The sequence below is a fragment of the Oncorhynchus kisutch genome, linkage group LG16, assembly GCF_002021735.2.
Source record: "Oncorhynchus kisutch isolate 150728-3 linkage group LG16, Okis_V2, whole genome shotgun sequence".
Classification (NCBI taxonomy): domain Eukaryota; kingdom Metazoa; phylum Chordata; class Actinopteri; order Salmoniformes; family Salmonidae; genus Oncorhynchus; species Oncorhynchus kisutch.
In genome coordinates this window covers 41,003,315-41,021,133 of record NC_034189.2, presented here as the reverse complement: position 1 = coordinate 41,021,133, position 17,819 = coordinate 41,003,315, and the positions used below count along the sequence as shown (strand labels likewise).

The 17,819-nt window shown below is 43.4% G+C and overlaps 2 protein-coding genes across 2 annotated transcripts; one reads left to right on the top strand and one right to left on the bottom strand.

Moving 5' to 3' along the window:
* Window positions 1-2,703: 2,703 nt before the first annotated feature.
* LOC109906716 (small ubiquitin-related modifier 1) lies at window positions 2,704-6,635 on the top strand. Its single transcript, XM_020504574.2, has 5 exons — window positions 2,704-2,869; window positions 3,493-3,567; window positions 4,611-4,688; window positions 4,809-4,880; window positions 5,160-6,635. The coding sequence occupies exons 1-5, from the start codon at window positions 2,858-2,860 to the stop codon at window positions 5,226-5,228; spliced, it is 306 nt and encodes a 101-aa protein (XP_020360163.1). The 5' UTR covers window positions 2,704-2,857; the 3' UTR covers window positions 5,229-6,635.
* A 1,638-nt stretch (window positions 6,636-8,273) lies between these two features.
* LOC109906715 (frizzled-7-A) lies at window positions 8,274-11,613 on the bottom strand. The gene is made up of 2 exons (XM_020504573.2): window positions 11,220-11,613; window positions 8,274-10,884 (listed from the first exon to the last, which is right to left on the bottom strand). The coding sequence occupies exon 2, from the start codon at window positions 10,870-10,872 to the stop codon at window positions 9,193-9,195; it is 1,680 nt and encodes a 559-aa protein (XP_020360162.1). The 5' UTR covers window positions 10,873-10,884; window positions 11,220-11,613; the 3' UTR covers window positions 8,274-9,192.
* Between the last annotated feature and the right edge of the window lie 6,206 nt (window positions 11,614-17,819).

The window sequence follows — 17,819 nt, the reverse complement described above, 5'->3', positions numbered from 1 at the left end:
TTTTGTGCATGAAATGTGTGTAATTGTTTTTACTCCAACATTTCAAATTCCAGGTTGCTTCTTCAGTGCCACCAGGTCTCCTGCTGGCGAATAGTTAGTGATGCAAAGGCCGAAGCACAAAATTAAAAGGACTCTTATTTAGAAGAACAAACTATTCACTTTCTGTGGAAACATAGGAAGGACTACTTCTGTGGGAGAGGTAATGGGGGATGATTAAGAGGATGAGTGGGGTCAGACGAGATCGGGATCTCCTTGTGCTGAAAAGTGGGTAGACTGTTGCAATGAGAGACATGGAGAAGGCAGAGATGATAGCTCCGACTTTTGTGAAGGTGCACAGCACAAATAATCTAACGGAAGAGGGACAGCGTTGGAAAGAGAGGATCAGAGGAGAGAAGGATGAGATGTGTTCCATCATGGGAAAAGTACTGGGCCTTTACAATAACGTGTGGCAGGACGGAATACGGAAACCAGGGAAAGACCCTATTAATCCATCAAGTTATAGACCGGTAGCGTTGACATCTCCTGTCTGTAAACTTATGGAAAGGAGGATAACAGAAAGGCTGACATACTTCCTGGAGAGCAGAGGACTAATGTCACCAGGTCAAAGTGGGTTCAGGAAAGGCAGGGGAATGATGCATCCTGTACTGGGTCTAGTCAATCATATGGAAGGCACAGGCAAATAAGGAGGTGGGGGTAGCCATTTTCTTTGATTTAGAGAAGGCCTATGATATGATGGGGAAGAGGGGCCTGCTTATCAAACTGGATAGCATGGGGGTTGGAGGAAGGGTTTTTAACTGGATAAAATATTTTCTTTTTGGACGATAAATACAAGTGAGTGTGGTGAGTTGCATGTCAGAAAGTTATGAGGTAGATAATGGTACCCCCCCCCCCCCCCCCAGGGAAGTGTGATTAGTCTTTTGTTGTTCTCCGTTATGATTGATGATGTATTCATCAGGTGAGATCAGATATTGGGAAGTGATTGTTTGCGGATGACGGGGTGCTGTGGAAGAGAGGGAGGAAAATTCCCCATACAGCCGAGAGAGTTCAAGAAGCAATCAGAGAAGTTGAGCAGTGGTCTCTCAGGTGGCGCTTCAAGTTCTCAGTTGAGAAAACACAGACTGGGTTTTCTACTGGAAGGAATATTCAGGATGAAATATACCTGAAGCTCTACGGGAGGAAGGTGGAGACGGTGGAAGTGTTTAGGTTCCTGAGGGTCGGATAGAAGGGCGTTAAAAATGTTATATATAGCAATATCAAGGTCATCACTGGACTATGGTACTGTAGCATATGCATCAGCAGCTCTGACATCTTTTAAAAAAGCTAGACGTAATCCAGGCTCAAGCACTAAGAATATGTTGTGGAGCAGTCAGACATTGCTCGTCCTAGTATTTCTATATTTCTTAACTCCACTCTTTGACTTTAGATTCATGTGTATTGTTGTGAATTGTTAGATATTACTGCACTGTTGGAGCTAGGAACACAACCACCCGCAATAACGTCTGCTAAATATGTGCATGTGACCAATAAAATTTGATTTGATTTGAGAGATGCCTAAAAGATGAGAAGACAATCACTAACCATGACATATTGGGTAAATCCTCAAGGACATAAGGTCACACAACCTTCTGGAAAAGGTGCTCCTAGAGTCCCGGGAGCATAAACCTTATCTGAATACAAGTTTTGGGTGGTTAGGTAAGGGCATAGTGAGAGAGGCGGGGCTGTTTGGGAAGGAGTTCAGCCCCCCTGTGGGGGGTACTATGCTGCCTTGAATATACTCTATTCACTGATGGATCTAAGGACCCTAAAACAAGGAGGACAGGTGCAGCTTTTAGTGTTCCTGAGTTTCAGGTGGCAGTGACAAAAAGAGCAACGGATCATTTATCCGTTTACACAATGGAGTTGCTGGCCATACTCTTGACTGCAGAGTGGGTGGAGGAGGTGAGGCCAGACAGGGTAGTCAACTGCTCTGACTCGTACAGCACTGACGAGCTTAAATTCATTTCTGTCACAAAGCAGACAAGTTGTCTTGTCTGAGATTTTGTAGTGCCTGTTTAGGGTGAGACAGAGGTCGTTATTTGTGAGGTTCCTCTGGGTACCAGCTCATGTAGTTTTAGCGGGGAATGAGGAGGTGGATGTTCTCGCCAAGCAGGTTCTCTAACATCCTAATGTTGATACGGACATGTCAATCAGTTAAGCAGAAGCTAAGTGTTAATAAGAACAGTGGCTAAAAAGACATGGCAATGTGGAACAGGGAGGGAAAGGGAATAAACCTGTGTAAGATCCAGGAAAAGCTGGGGGGCAGGGATGTCCTCAGGTTGAGAAGAAGGGAGGAAAGTGTAATCACAAAGCTGAGACTGGGACACACAAGGCTCAACAGTACATTGAAATTGGTGGGAAAAACATACAACTGGGAGATGTAAACACAGTCAGGAAAACATGGGGACAGTGGGACACATGCTACTTCAGTGCCAGCAACATGGGAGGTAAAGGGGAGTAATTATATTTAAGGAGTAATGGTGTTGAAGAGCCAAGCTTAAGTGAACTGCTGAGAAAATCTTCAGAGGTGTAGTGTTTAATTATGTACTTGGTTTCCTTAAAACTAAGGAGACGAGAATAATTGGTAGAATTGAGCACTTTCCTGTCTTTGGTCCACACTCCAGTCCAGCTCGGGGCGGTAAAGCACCTTAAAGTTGGTTCCCAACCGCCATATAAAAACCACAGACAAAGAAGACTATTCACTTTCCGGGTCAGTTTATTAATGGTACCTGCTTCTCAAAACAGCAAGAATCCCGAGGCAGTGTTTACATTTTTAACTTAACGTTTTGTGGAATAAAATAAACATCACAAGAGCAATACCATGTCAGACACGGTAGGGGCACGGTTTAACTAACGTATTGCTTGTCTGTGAATTGGTTGAAGAGACAATAATACTTGAGCAATGCTTGCTAGCTACGTTAGCCGCTATGTGGGCCGAGATGAGTAGTGTTTGCTAACACAAGCTATCTAGCTAGCTACTGTAGGTAGCTAGATCGAAAGCAGTGCCACTGGCTATGCACGAACGGTATGACATTAGGGTTTTACTTTTTCAAAAATGTAACTAGTTATATGTCACATGGCTCTCCATTTGGTATACTACGTAACCTTACCGGCAGGTAGCCAAGTGTTGGGCCAGTAACAGAAAAGGTTGCTGGATCGAATCCCTGAGCGGACAAGGTAAAAATCTGTCGTTCTGCCCTTGAACAAGGCAGTTAACCCACTGTACCCTGGTAGGCCGTCATTGTAAATAAGAATTTGTTCTTAACTGACTTGCCTAGTTAAATAAAGGGAGAAAAACAATTCTACAACTTATTCTGTTTGGTGACCATGGAGGGATTCATGACATGTTGACAGTGCAGTAGGCTGGCTGACTATAGTGATGTAATGTTGTATGTACATGTCAATGGGACACTTTTCTTACAGGAGTCTAACGTTGTTAATTTCTGTATATTCCAGGAGACAAAACCCTCAAGTGGAGATGGAAGTGAGAAGAAAGATGGAGAGTACATTAAACTGAAGGTGATTGGTCAGGTAAGAGAATATGGAGAAGTGTGGATGCATCTCAGACAGGAGAGTTCCCTTCCTTGCCTCTTCCTTTGCTAAATGTGTTTAATATGAAAGGACACTGGGGGAGCCATAGGTCTTTTCTAATTTGGGCAAAATTCTGTACTCCCGCTCTCCTCTGCCCTCTCTCCTTGGAAACTGATAAGTGGTCGAGGAGAGTGTCAATTCGTTAGTTGGCAAATAGGAGAGGGTCCTCCCTTCCTCGATAGCCTCCTTTTGGCAAGTAAGGGCAAGCTAAGATTTGTATAATTTGCTCATTGTTCATTCTGTGGCAAAAGTGTATCCTACCGAAGTCCTTCGAGGATGAGTTTTGAAATCTGCCACACCCCCTTTGAATAAGCTATTGTTTTCTCAAAGGAGAAAAGCATGCAAACATTTTTATAAACATATGTTACTTATCCTTTTATCTCTAAAATGTCTCACAACTAGCTAAAATATTTTTTTTTATCACTTTATACATTTATTTTGGGATTCCACCCTGTAAATGTCATTTGCATGATGACACACCATTAGTCTTATTTCATACAAGTGCTTATCCGTCCACTTTCCATCTCCTCGCCACCTCTCCTGGATTACCTTTTCAAAAGGAGGATGGAGGAGAGAGGATGCAGGAGTTGAGTAAAACCAATTGAGAAAAGGCCACATCCTGGACTTAACAGCACTTTAAATGGGAATTCTACATTGATCTTGCTATTTAGTCTGGGACTAGTGTATTAGGATCTAGTGCAACTCCAGTCCTCGAGGGCCTGATTGGTGTCACACCTTTTCTCCATCCAAAGCCAACACAGCTGATTAATAAAATTGCCTTCTAAACTGAAGATCATGATAAGATGATTGGAGTCAGGTGTGTTGGCTGGGGCAAAACTGTGACACCAATCAGGCCCTCGAGGACTGGAATTGCTCACCCCTGATAGTGGCTGGGAAAGTTCCCCTAGAAGCTTGGCACACAAGACTGAGTTGTGTTCACCAGTTAGGCAAAACAAAAGGCCTAATTCTATCTTTACTTTCAGGACAACAGTGAAATTCACTTCAAAGTGAAGATGACAACACATCTAAAGAAGCTAAAGGAATCTTACAGTCAAAGACAGGTAGAGTTATGAAGCTCAACAATTGTCCCATCTCATTTTGACAATGTGGGTCAGAACTTCAAAATGAATATCTTCATGTTTCCAGTATCTGATGCAACCATGTGTGATTCCTTCCTGCAGGGTGTACCAATGAACACCCTAAGGTTTCTTTTTGAAGGACAGAGAATCTCAGACAACCAAACCCCCAAAGAGGTACCCCACCCTTCCCTCTTCCCTTGTATCATCCATACAACCACTAGCCTGCGTGCCAGGCTGTTTCTCTGGCCAAACCCTTATGGAATGGCAATTCCAGACATGAACAGACTGGCACCCAAGTTAAACAACCACCACTGTGTCTCTTAAAATAATAATTTTGTAATTTATTACATTTTTTTAAGTGACATTTCAATTTGTTTTCTGTAAACCTTGAACATGCTTGCAGATAAACTTTCCCCTGCATCTATGTCTGACTTTCTTTCTCTCTCTCCCCAGCTTGGAATGGAAGATGAGGATGTCATTGAAGTGTATCAGGAACAGACCGGTGGACTTTGGAATGATTAGACTTGCTATATATTTTTTTTCTCATTTAGAATTTTGTATGTATTTTGCTTTGAGCTTTGCACCATCTGGATCACACACTCTATTGGGGCTTCCATGTGCGAGGGCACAAAGAACGACTGTGTTAGAATGGATAGATGATCTGTTTCCTCCTTTTAAACACCTCGCACAATCATTTCTTCTCCCTCCTTTACAATGCAGGTAACATTGTAGTGCAGACAGTGTCATAGCTGAATGTCCCCCTATTGAGAGATGACACGCATACAATGACTGGTTTTCTCTAGACTCTGCTGCACACACCTCTTTCGCACCTAAAGTTGGAATATACCACCTCTGAATGCTAAAGCATTGTTTTGAATCTGTTTAACAATCCCAGTTTCCTACCATTGATGAATATGGTCTAATGATATTTAAAATATAAACTGTTTTTATGATCATGATGTATATTTTGCATCCAGCATGTGTGTAATAATTATTCATGTCGGGTTCCCCCAACTGGTGGGATGAATTTTGCCCGTGGGTAATTTTATTTTCCCGCGGGCCAAAAACATTTTTAATTGTTGGACATAAGACTGTAAAAACACCAGCAAGCCTGCTACAAGTGATTTTTAATTTTGGATATCTGTTTCAAAGACAGATATGTGATCATATACAAATGTAAGCAAGGCTTGAAATGATTGTTTTAGTCAAATATATCTGGGCTTCTTGGGGTCAATTTGCAGTCTACAAATAATTCGTAATTATGTTCTGGCCCCTTGACCATCTGTTCCAAGAAAAAAAATCAGCCCTTGGCTGAATCTAGTTGATGCCTTTCCTAGGTGTTCTTTTTATTTGAATTATGTTCAAGTTCAGATAATTTCAAGGGGTTAAAGTTTCACTGTGTTTAATCTCTGGCCTCTAATTGGACTTAAATATTTTTTCTTGTTTGTCCTTTTATGAAAATATGTCTTGCTGTGTTGAACCACAACAGTAGCCACACACAGTAAAGTCAATGCAACAAATGACTCCTTGTGGAGGCATTGATCCGGATGGTTTGAAGCAGATAACGTTTCTTTTTTTGAATAAAATGTTTAACAAAAACAGGACTGATAGTTTCCAACTTTGACACGTGTATACCATTGCAGACCAAACAATAATGTTCTGAATTAGGACTGCAGGTTGGATTCCTGTCCACCAGAGTGCGCTCTCGCCATGTTTATGACAAGGGGTGAGTGAGTATTTATTTGACATCTCACATTGTGATACATTTATGAAAACAACTTTGGCCATGTACATAGTCACATGCAGAGGCAATTTACCGTGCTGCCTATCCTCCATTCAAGGCCTTGGACAATGGAAAAAGCGAAATGATCATCTTAAAAGAAATGTCCAGTGTGGGGTTGGTTGTGATTAAAAAATGTTGGTTGGAAATGTCACTTTTACTCCAATATGTAGCAGTGATGCTTCTCAATGTATGTTTACTCACTATCTTAACTGGAAAAGGCAAGTGTGGAACTGTAGAGAGGGAGGTTCCTCATGCGTACATCGCTGCAGACGGAGCTAATATTTATTTGTAAAGCGTCCGATTTCATGGAGGCCCAGCGAAGGGAGAATGGCGTGGAGTCTGAAGGGGGGAAAGGGGGGGGGGGAGTAGAGTCATTGACCAGTGACAGGGTAAGAGAATCAGCAGAGAGAGTGGGGGGTGGGGGGCAGAGAGAGACTACGGGTCAGGTCAGTAAACTGTGTGTGTGTGTCAGTCCCAGGGTCCAGGCCCTGGGTTAAGACTGCCTGGAGGAGATCTGGTTTCTAAACCTGGGATACCTCACAGTGGCAAAACATTACCAGATGTGGGCCAGCCAGGAGACTGGGGGGGAGGGGATGGTGTGTGAACTCACGATATGAAGAGTGAACGTGTCTCTGCAATATATCAACTCAGTTACAGCCTTATGCTTATGCCATTGTGCTCACAGAACACTGAAAGTTGCCCAAATTTGTGGATCCTGACCCACCCAACCGTGACCAGTTACATCACCATATAAAAATGTGAACCACAGCAAGAGATAATGACCTAAAATTAGCTTGAGGTTTTGTCGGGTTAACGTGCAAAAAGTCCATACTTTTTCAATCAGATTACGTTGACTGCAGGCATCTGTCCTTGATTGGAGACTGCAATATCATTTCGGTCTTTGCAACAGTTTTAAAGCAAATAAGACAGTAATAGTATGTTTCTCCCCAAACATTCTTCATATTGTTCAACAAAATCATGTCCGCTTGTTGGATTAAGTACTCTTTGTTTTCCATTGAACACATGCCACAGTAACACGGTACAACACACGTTCAGGTGACTATTGTAGGTCTACTGACACTCCAGTTGAACACAACACGTAATAGATACAGAACCAGATGACGCAAAATGTTGCCTAAAAGAAAACGTCTTTGTTACACTCCGCCCTGTCTAAAACACACAACCAAAACAAAAAAGGGGAGAGGAACTCAAAACAAGGAAAGCCAAAAAGGAGATCTCACATTTCATCAGGAAAGAAGGAGATCTGCTCAAGGCAGTGTGTTGAGATTTCCTGTTCGTAAGTTTTAAGGGCAAATCCCCCTTTAAACACATCATGCTAGTTATTGTTTTTCTACAGAAATACCATCTCTTTATCAATGGCTCTGATATATTGACCTGACACCATTTAGAGAGATACAATTCCACAGGCAAGCAGAGTGAGTAGAAGTTAGACCTGGGGGATAGAACAGGAGACGACCAGAGAAACTAAATAGCAACATACTGTATAACAGGGTAATGTGTCCACACTACAGCCTTTATAGGGAGTATTGTGCAAGCAGATGGTAAAAGTAACTGAGGACATCAGGTGTGGAATTGTTGATATCCCCAACTACGTTAAAACAGAATCTCTAGGCCTTCATTTACCCTTCTTTCAACTCATTGGATATGTTTTAGGAAGTCATCACAATCTCGCTGGTTTTACATTGCCTCGTTCAAGGATTTGTTTTAGACAAACATGTGCTTAAAAACATCCAAACATGAACAGCAATGACGTTCAAATGACAGCAGGTTAAAAACATTATTTTATTCTGTGAAACTGTACAAGATACAAGCCATATTGCATTAAGAAACATCAAGTAGAAACAGCAAGATTATAATTCTTATAAATACATATGTTCTTTAAAAAAAAAGGGGTGAATAATTACAAAATGTGGCCTGTAACGTGGCAATTTAATAGCAACATCTTACAGCTAGATCACATCCCAATTGGCACCCTATTCCTTATGTAGTTCACTACTTTTGACCAGGGCTCCGGTCAAAAGCAGTGCACTATATAGGGAATAGGGCGCCATTTGGGACATATAACACTATACACAACTAAAATAAAGTGAGTGTGTTAGACATTTCTCTCTGTGCCAAGATGAATGTTCTCAGATGTCTGCAAGTTAGTCTAAAAGTAACAGACACACGTAACAAAAACGGGCACAAAAATTTAAAAAGTACAGAAGCAAGGAATGGAATGCAGATTCCAAAAACCTTTGTAATTCCTCGCAAAACATAACACACATCATTGGTCTTGTCAGACATTAGCCCTGTATCCTTGTTGCTCCTTGGATGAGAAACTCACTTCATAATACAAAATAGTTGAAGACATATTGAAAAGGTAATGGCAAAACAGACACTTTCTTCCTTGCTGTTACATCACTGGGTGGCACATTGTGGTTCAAATGAGATTATAGAATGTTTAAAATTTTTATGGGGGTTACTGAAAAGTTAACCCCCCCCCCCCAAATAATGAACAAATGTTCAGCCAATGGCTCATAAGGTTGTCAGGAGGGACATTCCCAAAGTAAAAGTACTTTTTTCAGAGTTCAATTGTCCTATGTCCAATAGGAGGTGGGAAGGGATATGCTCAGTCGGTTTGATAAAAAATATTTAAAAAATAAACATGTATAACTCCCCCACGTTAACCTTCTAGAAAGTTCATACGGTTGTCTCTCCTTGGTTGCTGTTACTGAGCCGTTTGTAAAACCTGCACCAACTCTGTAATGTTTTCCCTGACCAGATCCAGAACCCGGACGTGATGCCCACGATCATAGTCATCAGGTACTTGATCATGAACACCGTGAAGTCCGGAGTCATCGGGGCAAAGTTGTTGGCCGGACACGGCACCGCGAAGCGCTTACACGTCTGCATGTGCCAGGTCTTCTCCCATTGGTCGCGGAAGGCCTGCTCGTAAAAGTAGCAGGCGATGACGATGGTGGCGGGGACGGTGTACAGGACGCTGAACACGCCGATTCTCACCATCAGCTTCTCTAGTTTCTCCGTCTTGGTGCCGTCGTGCTTCATGATGGTTCTGATGCGGAACAGAGACACGAAACCGGCCAGGAGGAACGAGGTTCCGATGAAGAGGTAGACGAACAGGGGGGCCAGGACGAACCCTCGTAATGAATCCACGCTGTAGATGCCGACGTAGCACACCCCTGTGAGAAGGTCCCCATCCACCTGCCCCATGGCCAGGATAGTGATGGTTTTGACAGCCGGCACCGCCCAAGCCGCTAGGTGGAAGTATTGTGAGTTGGCCTCGATGGCCTCGTGACCCCACTTCATACCAGCAGACAGGAACCAGGTGAGGGACAGGATGACCCACCATATGGAGCTAGCCATGCCAAAAAAGTAGAGGATCATGAAGAGGATGGTGCAGCCCTCTTTCTTGGTGCCCTGGGCCACCGTCTTGTAACCGTCCTCTTTAAACTTGTCTATGCAGACCACTTTATCCTCCAGGAAGAAGCCTGCTGTGTAGGCCACCGCCACCATGAAGTAGCAGCCTGAGAGGAAGATGATGGGCCTCTCCGGGTAGCGAAACCTCCGCATGTCTACCAAGTATGTGAGCACAGTGAACAGTGTACTCACGCAACACAAGATAGACCAGATACCCACCCAGAGTTTGCCGAATTTCAGTTCCTCCTCCCGGAAATACATTAGTCCGTTGGGCTTGGTGGACTCGCATGGGGCACCACAGTCTTTCACCCCCAGGAATTTGTAATTGAGGTAGGTTGGAACCTGAAGTTGTAGGGGACAGGAGAAGGGCTGGGCAGCAGGGCGGCCGATGTTTGGGGGTAAGGTCATGAGCTCTGGCAGGTTGGGAGTGGGGTCCGAGGTAGCGATGTCCGTGTCTGAAGTGTTTTGACCCACACAGATCTCCCCAGCGCCGTGGATGGGGAAGTTCTCGCAGCGGAGTCTCTCTGGCCATTGAAACCCGAACTTGTTCATAAGCGCCTCGCAGCCCTGGCGTGCGCGCTCGCACAGTGATCGGCATGGGGGGATGGCTTGTTCTAGAACTGTGCACACCGGTGCGTACATGGAACACAAGAAAAACTTAAGGTCCATGGAACACTGGACCTTCACGAGCGGGTAAAACTGATGGACCTCCAGCCCCGCATCCTCCTGGTTTGTGTGTCCCAAAAGATTCGGCATGATGGTTTGATTATAAGCAATGTCCGTGCAGAGGGGAATGGAAATTGGCTGACAAAAACCGTGTTCTGGTATAGAAATGCCTTTCTCGCCATGATACTGACCGGTACACGGCTCCAGCAGAAGGCAAACAGTCACCAGCGCGCACCCCGTTATCCAAATCCACTCACAGGTTATCCTTACCGCCATGATAGCAGCCCCCTGTGTTCAGAACAAAAAAAGTGGCTTAGAATATTACCCCGGAGCTGCAAAAAGCCCAAATCAAACTCAGTCCACAAAAGGTTTGAGATAACCTCTCTTCTCCGTCTATATAAAAAGGGAGAGGAGCCTAAAGTTAAAACAAAGTTAAATGCTTGAAAAATGCCCTCGGTCGCTCTCCCCACATTCCTTATGCCAGTGCTCATAGAACTCTCCAAGAAAATGGAGGATTGCTGGTGAGGTTTTTTTTTTTATTCCAATCAAACCACTGAGAACCTGAGAAATTCCAATAAAGAGTCAGTTTATTTTTTGTTGTTGCAGTTCGTTCCTTTACTGACCTGCTTCTTCGTATTGGAAACAACCGTATGACTTGAAAATGGAATGCGTAGACTAATTTCTTCCAGATTCCCACAAATCTTCGTTACATCACATTATAGGTTGAAGCAAAGTTGAAGTCTGCGAAACCTCATGGTTTTCCATCTCGCCTTTACAACTCAGCCAATGTTCAGCTCGAGGCGCATTAGTAGGCTATCTACTACGATGAACCCGGCTCAAAGTCTGTCGTAAAAGTCAAATCTCTTAAAAAAAAATGTATACTACTCGTCAAACTAAATCTTCCCACACCGCGAAAACCGTGATGTGCCCTTCTGGAGAAACTTGCCAGATTGATTCCCCACACCATACTGAGTTTGATCGGTTTCTTGGTGCCCACACATGCGTCTTTTTAGGGGCGCCTTGAAACCACACTTTCTCCACCAATTGAATGATTTGTTTTCTCTCCCATCTCGTCATTGATTGGAGTGAAGTGAAGAGGGTGGAGTTTTATGCTATCTTCAGCGATAACCTGGATGAGTTTTTTTTAATAAACTGATTTGCTACTCAATTAAAATGGTGTAGAATATAAACGTTTTATATTCTATGTTGGGAGCGGGCTATAGATAATTTAGGAGACATTCAAGCATTAGAAGTTGAAAAATAACCACCTCTTTTCAGCTTCGTAGACCTTCGTGAAGTAATTTATGTTCTTTTGCATGCCTTATATCTCACTCTGTTTGTCAGGAAAGTGTCCAGGGTTAAACTCGTAAGCCAGGCCTGTGACAAAGTAGAGCAATAATTGCCATATTTATGGTATTGTTAATTTCAGAGTGGAGCCTATAGTTTCTGGTAAATCATCTTGGTTTATGGACTGCAGAAACTGTTAGGCAGCCAAGGACATTTTACTCATGGACTTGATTCTCCATTAAGTATGTTGTAGAATTTTGCACATGGCTTATTCATCAAATATAATTTTAAGTTGTTTGTTGAGTTTTTCAAAACAAATGTCCTTATAATGTAATTCTTGGTGAATGTCAGGTCGTTTTCTGGATGGTACGAGAGATGGCCTTGCATGCCAGTGATAGAGTCAAACTAATGGGCTGCTATTGTTGTAATGACCGACGCTGGAGATGAGAAGCAGGTACGGGGAGTCAACATTTATTCAGGAACAGACAGGTAACAGAACAGGAACAAGCGTCAGCACACGGGTAACAACGACAAACGACAGTTAATGCCGAAGCCGGGAACCGAGCGGGGAAACAGACAGATATAGGGGAGGTAATGACAGAGGTGATTGAGTCCACGTGAGTCCAGTGATCGCTGATGCGCTTGACGGGGGGAAGGCAGGTGTGCGTAATGATGGTGGCAGAAGTGAGTAATGCTGGGGAGCCTGGCGCCTTCGGGCGCAAGGGAGGGGGAGCGGGAGCAGGCGTGACAATTGTACCCTATTGTATGGTAATGTATTAATGTTAATAAAAACATCAGCCTCTCCTTATTCCTAAACATTTTTCACATTTTCCTATTGATTGGATATCTTCACACCCACAACAGGGATTATCATGAGATAGCAGCACATAGCCTGTATGATGTAACCATGTGATTATCATTTATGTAGTTACATAGTAGTAGTCTATCCTCTTAGAAACAAGGGTTTCAAAGGGGTTCCTCAGCTGTCCCCATAGGATAACTCTTTTGGGTTCCATGTAGAACCCTTTCCACAGAGGGTTCTACGTGGAACCCAAAAGGTTTCCACCTGGAACCAAAAAGGGTTCTTCAAAGGGTTCTCCTATGGGGACATCCAAAGAACCCTTTTAAGTTCAAGATAGAACCTTTTTTTTCGAAGAGTGTGGGTCTAGATTTTCCCTACATGGTTTTCATGAAGCTTGCTGTTTTGTATTGTGTGTGTAATATAATGACCGTTGGTTTTCTGTAGAGATGGTGGTCCACTGCGTTGGGAGAGCTTATAGGGAGGAAATGGCTTGATGTTTCCCATCCAGCATATGGATTTGCTGTTGCTCTCTCTCTCTCTCTTTATTTCTTCTACGTTCTGTATTTCAATCGAGGCTCCCAGAGCAGAGAAAGCCATACCGTACTACCCCTCCCGTCCTCCCCCCGTTCCCCTCAGAGAGACCAGCAGAACACAACCCCCGAGGTCTGAAAGTACAGCTGTGTATTTATACCATCCCTCTGAATCTATGCAGCAAACCATATGGGAATGTTTTTGACTCAGGGCTGAAAGCAAGCTACATTGAAAAAGAGAGAGCTCTGTGTGTGTGTGTGTGTGTGTGTGTGTGTGTGTGTGTGTGTGTGTGTGTGTGTGTGTGTGTGTGTGTGTGTGTGTGTGTGTGTGTGTGTGTGTGTGTGTGTGTGTTTGCGTGCGTGCGGGTGGGCGGACGTGTGTGTGTTTATACCTCAACTGTCACTGCAGTTTCTCAATGGGCCCTGCTAGCCTAAAGACTACCACTGTTCCCTCTCCTATATGAACACATTATAGACCTTAACCCCAATCTCCATCTGTTATGAATGACTATACAGATACAGTCTTTGTAATCTGTTATGAATGACTATACAGACACAATCTTTGGGATCTGCATAATACGCCGTATCTAGGGACACACGCATGCTGATTCACGCTGTGGACGGTCAATCTAATTGGGTTTTATTCACCAGATAATCTAATGTAGTGTGTCATTATAATGATATCTAATTGCTACACCACTATTTATAATATAGTGCACTACTTTTGACCAGGGCCCATTTGTGATGCAGACTCCAGGTGGGTGATGTGTTTCTTTAGAAAGCTCTGTTTTTGCTCTGCTCTACTGGCAACCGTGTGTTATACCTAACACTCCACTGTGGCTGCTACAGAACCTAAGTAGGTGGCCTCTCCGTTTTGCCATCCTGTGACTGTTGATTATTACCAGGGAGTGAGAATGAATATCTCGCTGCTAAATCTTGAAACATTGATGGGAAATGTTGGTGAGAGTGCCTTTGTCTCTATTGATTAATGTAGAGTATGCCGAGCTTGCCAATACTTTCTCTTGCGCACTGTTCAAGCAGTATATTTTAATTCCATTCAACCACAACAATACGTACACTACTGGTCAAAAGTTTTTAAAAACATACTCATTCAAGGGTTTTTCTATATTTGTACTATTTTCTACATTGTAGAATAATAGTGAAGACATCAAAACTATGAAATAACACATGGAATCATGTAGTCACCAAAAGAGTGTTTAACAAATTCTTCAAATAGCCACCCTTTTCCTTGATGACAGCTTTGCACAATCTTGGCATTCTCTCAACCAGCTTCATGAGGTAATCACATGGAATGCATTTAAATTAACACAAAATCCACAACACAAAATAGAATTTGTGGAATTTCTTTAATTCTTAATGTGTTAGAGCCAATCAGTTGTGTTGTGACATAGTAGGGGGGTATACAGCCCTATTTGGTAAAATACCAAGTCCATATTATGGCAAGAACAGCTCAAATAAGCAAAGAGAAATGACGGTCCATCATAACTTTAAGACATGAAGGTCAGTCAATCCCGAAAATGTCAAGAACTTTGAACGTTTCTTCAAGTGCAGTCGCAAAAAACCATCAAGCGCTACGATGAAACTGGCTCTCATGAGGACCGCCACAGGAAAAGAAGACCCAGAGTTACCTCTGCTGCAGAGGATAACTTCATTAGAGTTACCAGCCTCAGATTGCAGCCCAAATAAATGCTTCACATAGTTCAAGTAACAGACACATCTCAGAGGAGACTGAATCAGGCCTTCATGGTCAAATTGCTGCAAAAAAAACACTACTAAAGGACACCAATTAGAAGAAGAGACTTGCTTGGGTCCCGGAACATAAGCAATGTACATTAGACCAGTGGAAATCTGTCCTTTGTTCTGGAGTCCAAATGTTTGATTTTTGGTTCCAACCTCCGTGTCTACTCATGACAATTTCCCACAGTAAAGCATGGAGGAGGAGATGGTGTAGGGGTGCTTTGCTGGTGACACTGTCTGTGATTTATTTAGAATTCAAGGCACACTTAACCAGCATTGCTGCCACAGCATTCTGCAGTGATACGTCATCCCATCTAGTTTGTGCTTAGTGGGACTATCATTTGTTTTTCAACAGGACAATGACCCAACACACCTCCAGGCTGTGTAAGGGCTATTTGACCAAGAAGGAGAGTGATGGAGTGCTGCATCAGATGATCTGGCCTCCACAATCCTCCAACCTCAACCAAATTGAGATTGTTTGGAATGAGTCGGACCGCAGAGTGAAGGAAAAGCAGTCAACAAGTGCTCAACATACAGTATGTGGGAACTCCTTCAAGACTTTTGGAAAAGCATTCCAGGTGAAGCTGGTTGTGAGAATGCCAAGAGTGTGCAAAGCTGTCATGAAGGCAAAGGGTGGCTATTTGAAGAATCTCAAATATAAAATATATTTGGATTTATTTTAAAATAGTAAAAATAAAGAAAAACCCTTGAATGAGTCTAAGTCTAAGACTTTTGACTGGTAGTGAGTGTAGTTATGAACAAGTCAACTGAAAAAGAAATAGCCATCTGACGAAATGGAGAGATTAAGTTTAGCTGAACTGAAGAACTGATGACACTAACTGAAGTTTCACAGAGAGGAGACTTCGTTAAGGAAGTATGCAACACTATCTGCACTTCAAACCATGCAGGGTTCCATCACAGCAAGATATCTATGCAAATCTAACCCATCAATCAATTAATCATGTCTTAGAGCTCATCATCAATGACTGATGCTGTTCGGTTATTGATTAATTTACAATATTCCATGAATTAAAAACCTTTCCCGGCCTACCTCTGGAATGGGTTTTAAAAAATAGATCATAGTTGGAGTATAGCAGCAGCACGCTTGCGTTCTCCATGTAAATTTGGAGACGGAGAGAGGTGAGTATACTTCACTCTGAGCTCCCAACATCAATCATACATAGCCTAGGGGGCCAAAAAGGGAATGGCCATTTGAACTCATTCCAATTTGCTCAGTTTTTTGGTTGATTCTTTTCAGTGTGTCAAATAGTTATCTTTTTGCTTTCTCATAATTTGAGTCTAATTGTGTTGCTGTCCTGGGGCTTTCTCTCTCTTTCTCTCTCTCTCTCTCTCTCTCTCTCCTCTCTCTCTCCTCTCCTCTCTCTCTCTCTCTCCTCTCTATCTCCTCTCTCTTCCTCTCTCTCTCTTCTCTCCTCTCTCTCCCTCTCTTCCCTCTCTCTCTCTCTCCTCTCTCATCTCTCTCTCTCCTCTTCCCCTCTCTCTCTCTCTCATCTCTCTGACTCTTTCTCTTTGTCTCTCTTTGTCTTTCTCTCTACCAGTTCCATTTTCTTGCCTTGGTTTCTTCAGGTTTCTCTCAGCCCTTGAGTGGTACTGAAGTCAGAATTGGCAGTAATTGCTCAAATCGGTTTAGCATAGCATACCTCCTGAGATCAAAGCTTCAGTGAGGTAGCTATGTACAATATAAGACACTGTCTAGTGTCCAGTGGTCCTGATAGATGTATCTGGACTGCATACAGAGTGCTGCACCGAGTTGGGTCACCAAGGGTTCAACCGAAGGAGCAGCTTGGAGTTGGCAGTTGTTCAGGAGGGGGATGACTCCCTAACGTCTCATACATAAGACAGCTATGTGTCTGACTCTGGCCCACTGAAATAGATCTGTGAAGCAGTTCCTTCCTATTCAATTTGATTGTCTTCATGGTACAGTATATTAGATGATAACACTGAGGCGTACCAGAGAACATTTGACCTCGATTTGCTCAGAAATTCCATTGATCTTTGATCTTAGCACAATCCTTGATTCTCTGACCTAAATGTTATATTCTTTATTAGAATTCTCCGATGCGAATGCTACCGAGGGTCCGCTGTGGGGGGAGAGTATCTTTGCTTGTCCTTGTGGATGGGGGTTAGGGACTCAACTCTGGCTTTAATTAGCGAATTAAGACAACCCCCCCCCTCCCCCTCTTCTTTCACCAGTGGCAGGGCTCCTCTCAGAGCCAACCTGTGGCCAGGGGGAATCTGGGGTATGTAGGGTCATGGAAGGGTCATGGGGTCACACTGCTTCCCTCACTCTACTGATAACCTGGTCAGGGCTCTGGAATGGACATCTGGAATGTTTTGAACCAATGTTGCCTCCTCATCCTCCTGCTTTATTGATCTAACTCATAACACATCCACAAATACTGCTTCTTATGCAGCTGAAAAATCCAACATGGCATGGGGCATTTTTTCAGGGGGTGTCATGCCATCAGTCTTTGTATTGTGATTCACTCTTAGCACTCCTCTCTCTCCCACTGCCTCGCTCTTTCTCTCCCACTCTCTCTCTTCCACTCTCTCTCTTCCACTCTCGCTCTCCCACTCTGGCTCTGGTCTATCTGGATTCTACTTAGCCCCTCTCTCCTCTCTCGATCTCTCTCTCTCTTCTCTACTCTCTCTCATCTCGTCTCTCTCCTCTCTCTACTCTCTCTCTTCTCCTCCTCATCGTGTCTCGCTCCTCTCTCTCCTCCCATAATTCTCTCCCACTCTCTCTCTCTCTAGATTCTGTCTGTGTTAGGCCTCTCTCTCTCTCGGTGCTGCTCTCCTCTCTCGCTCTCTCTCTCTCGCTCTCT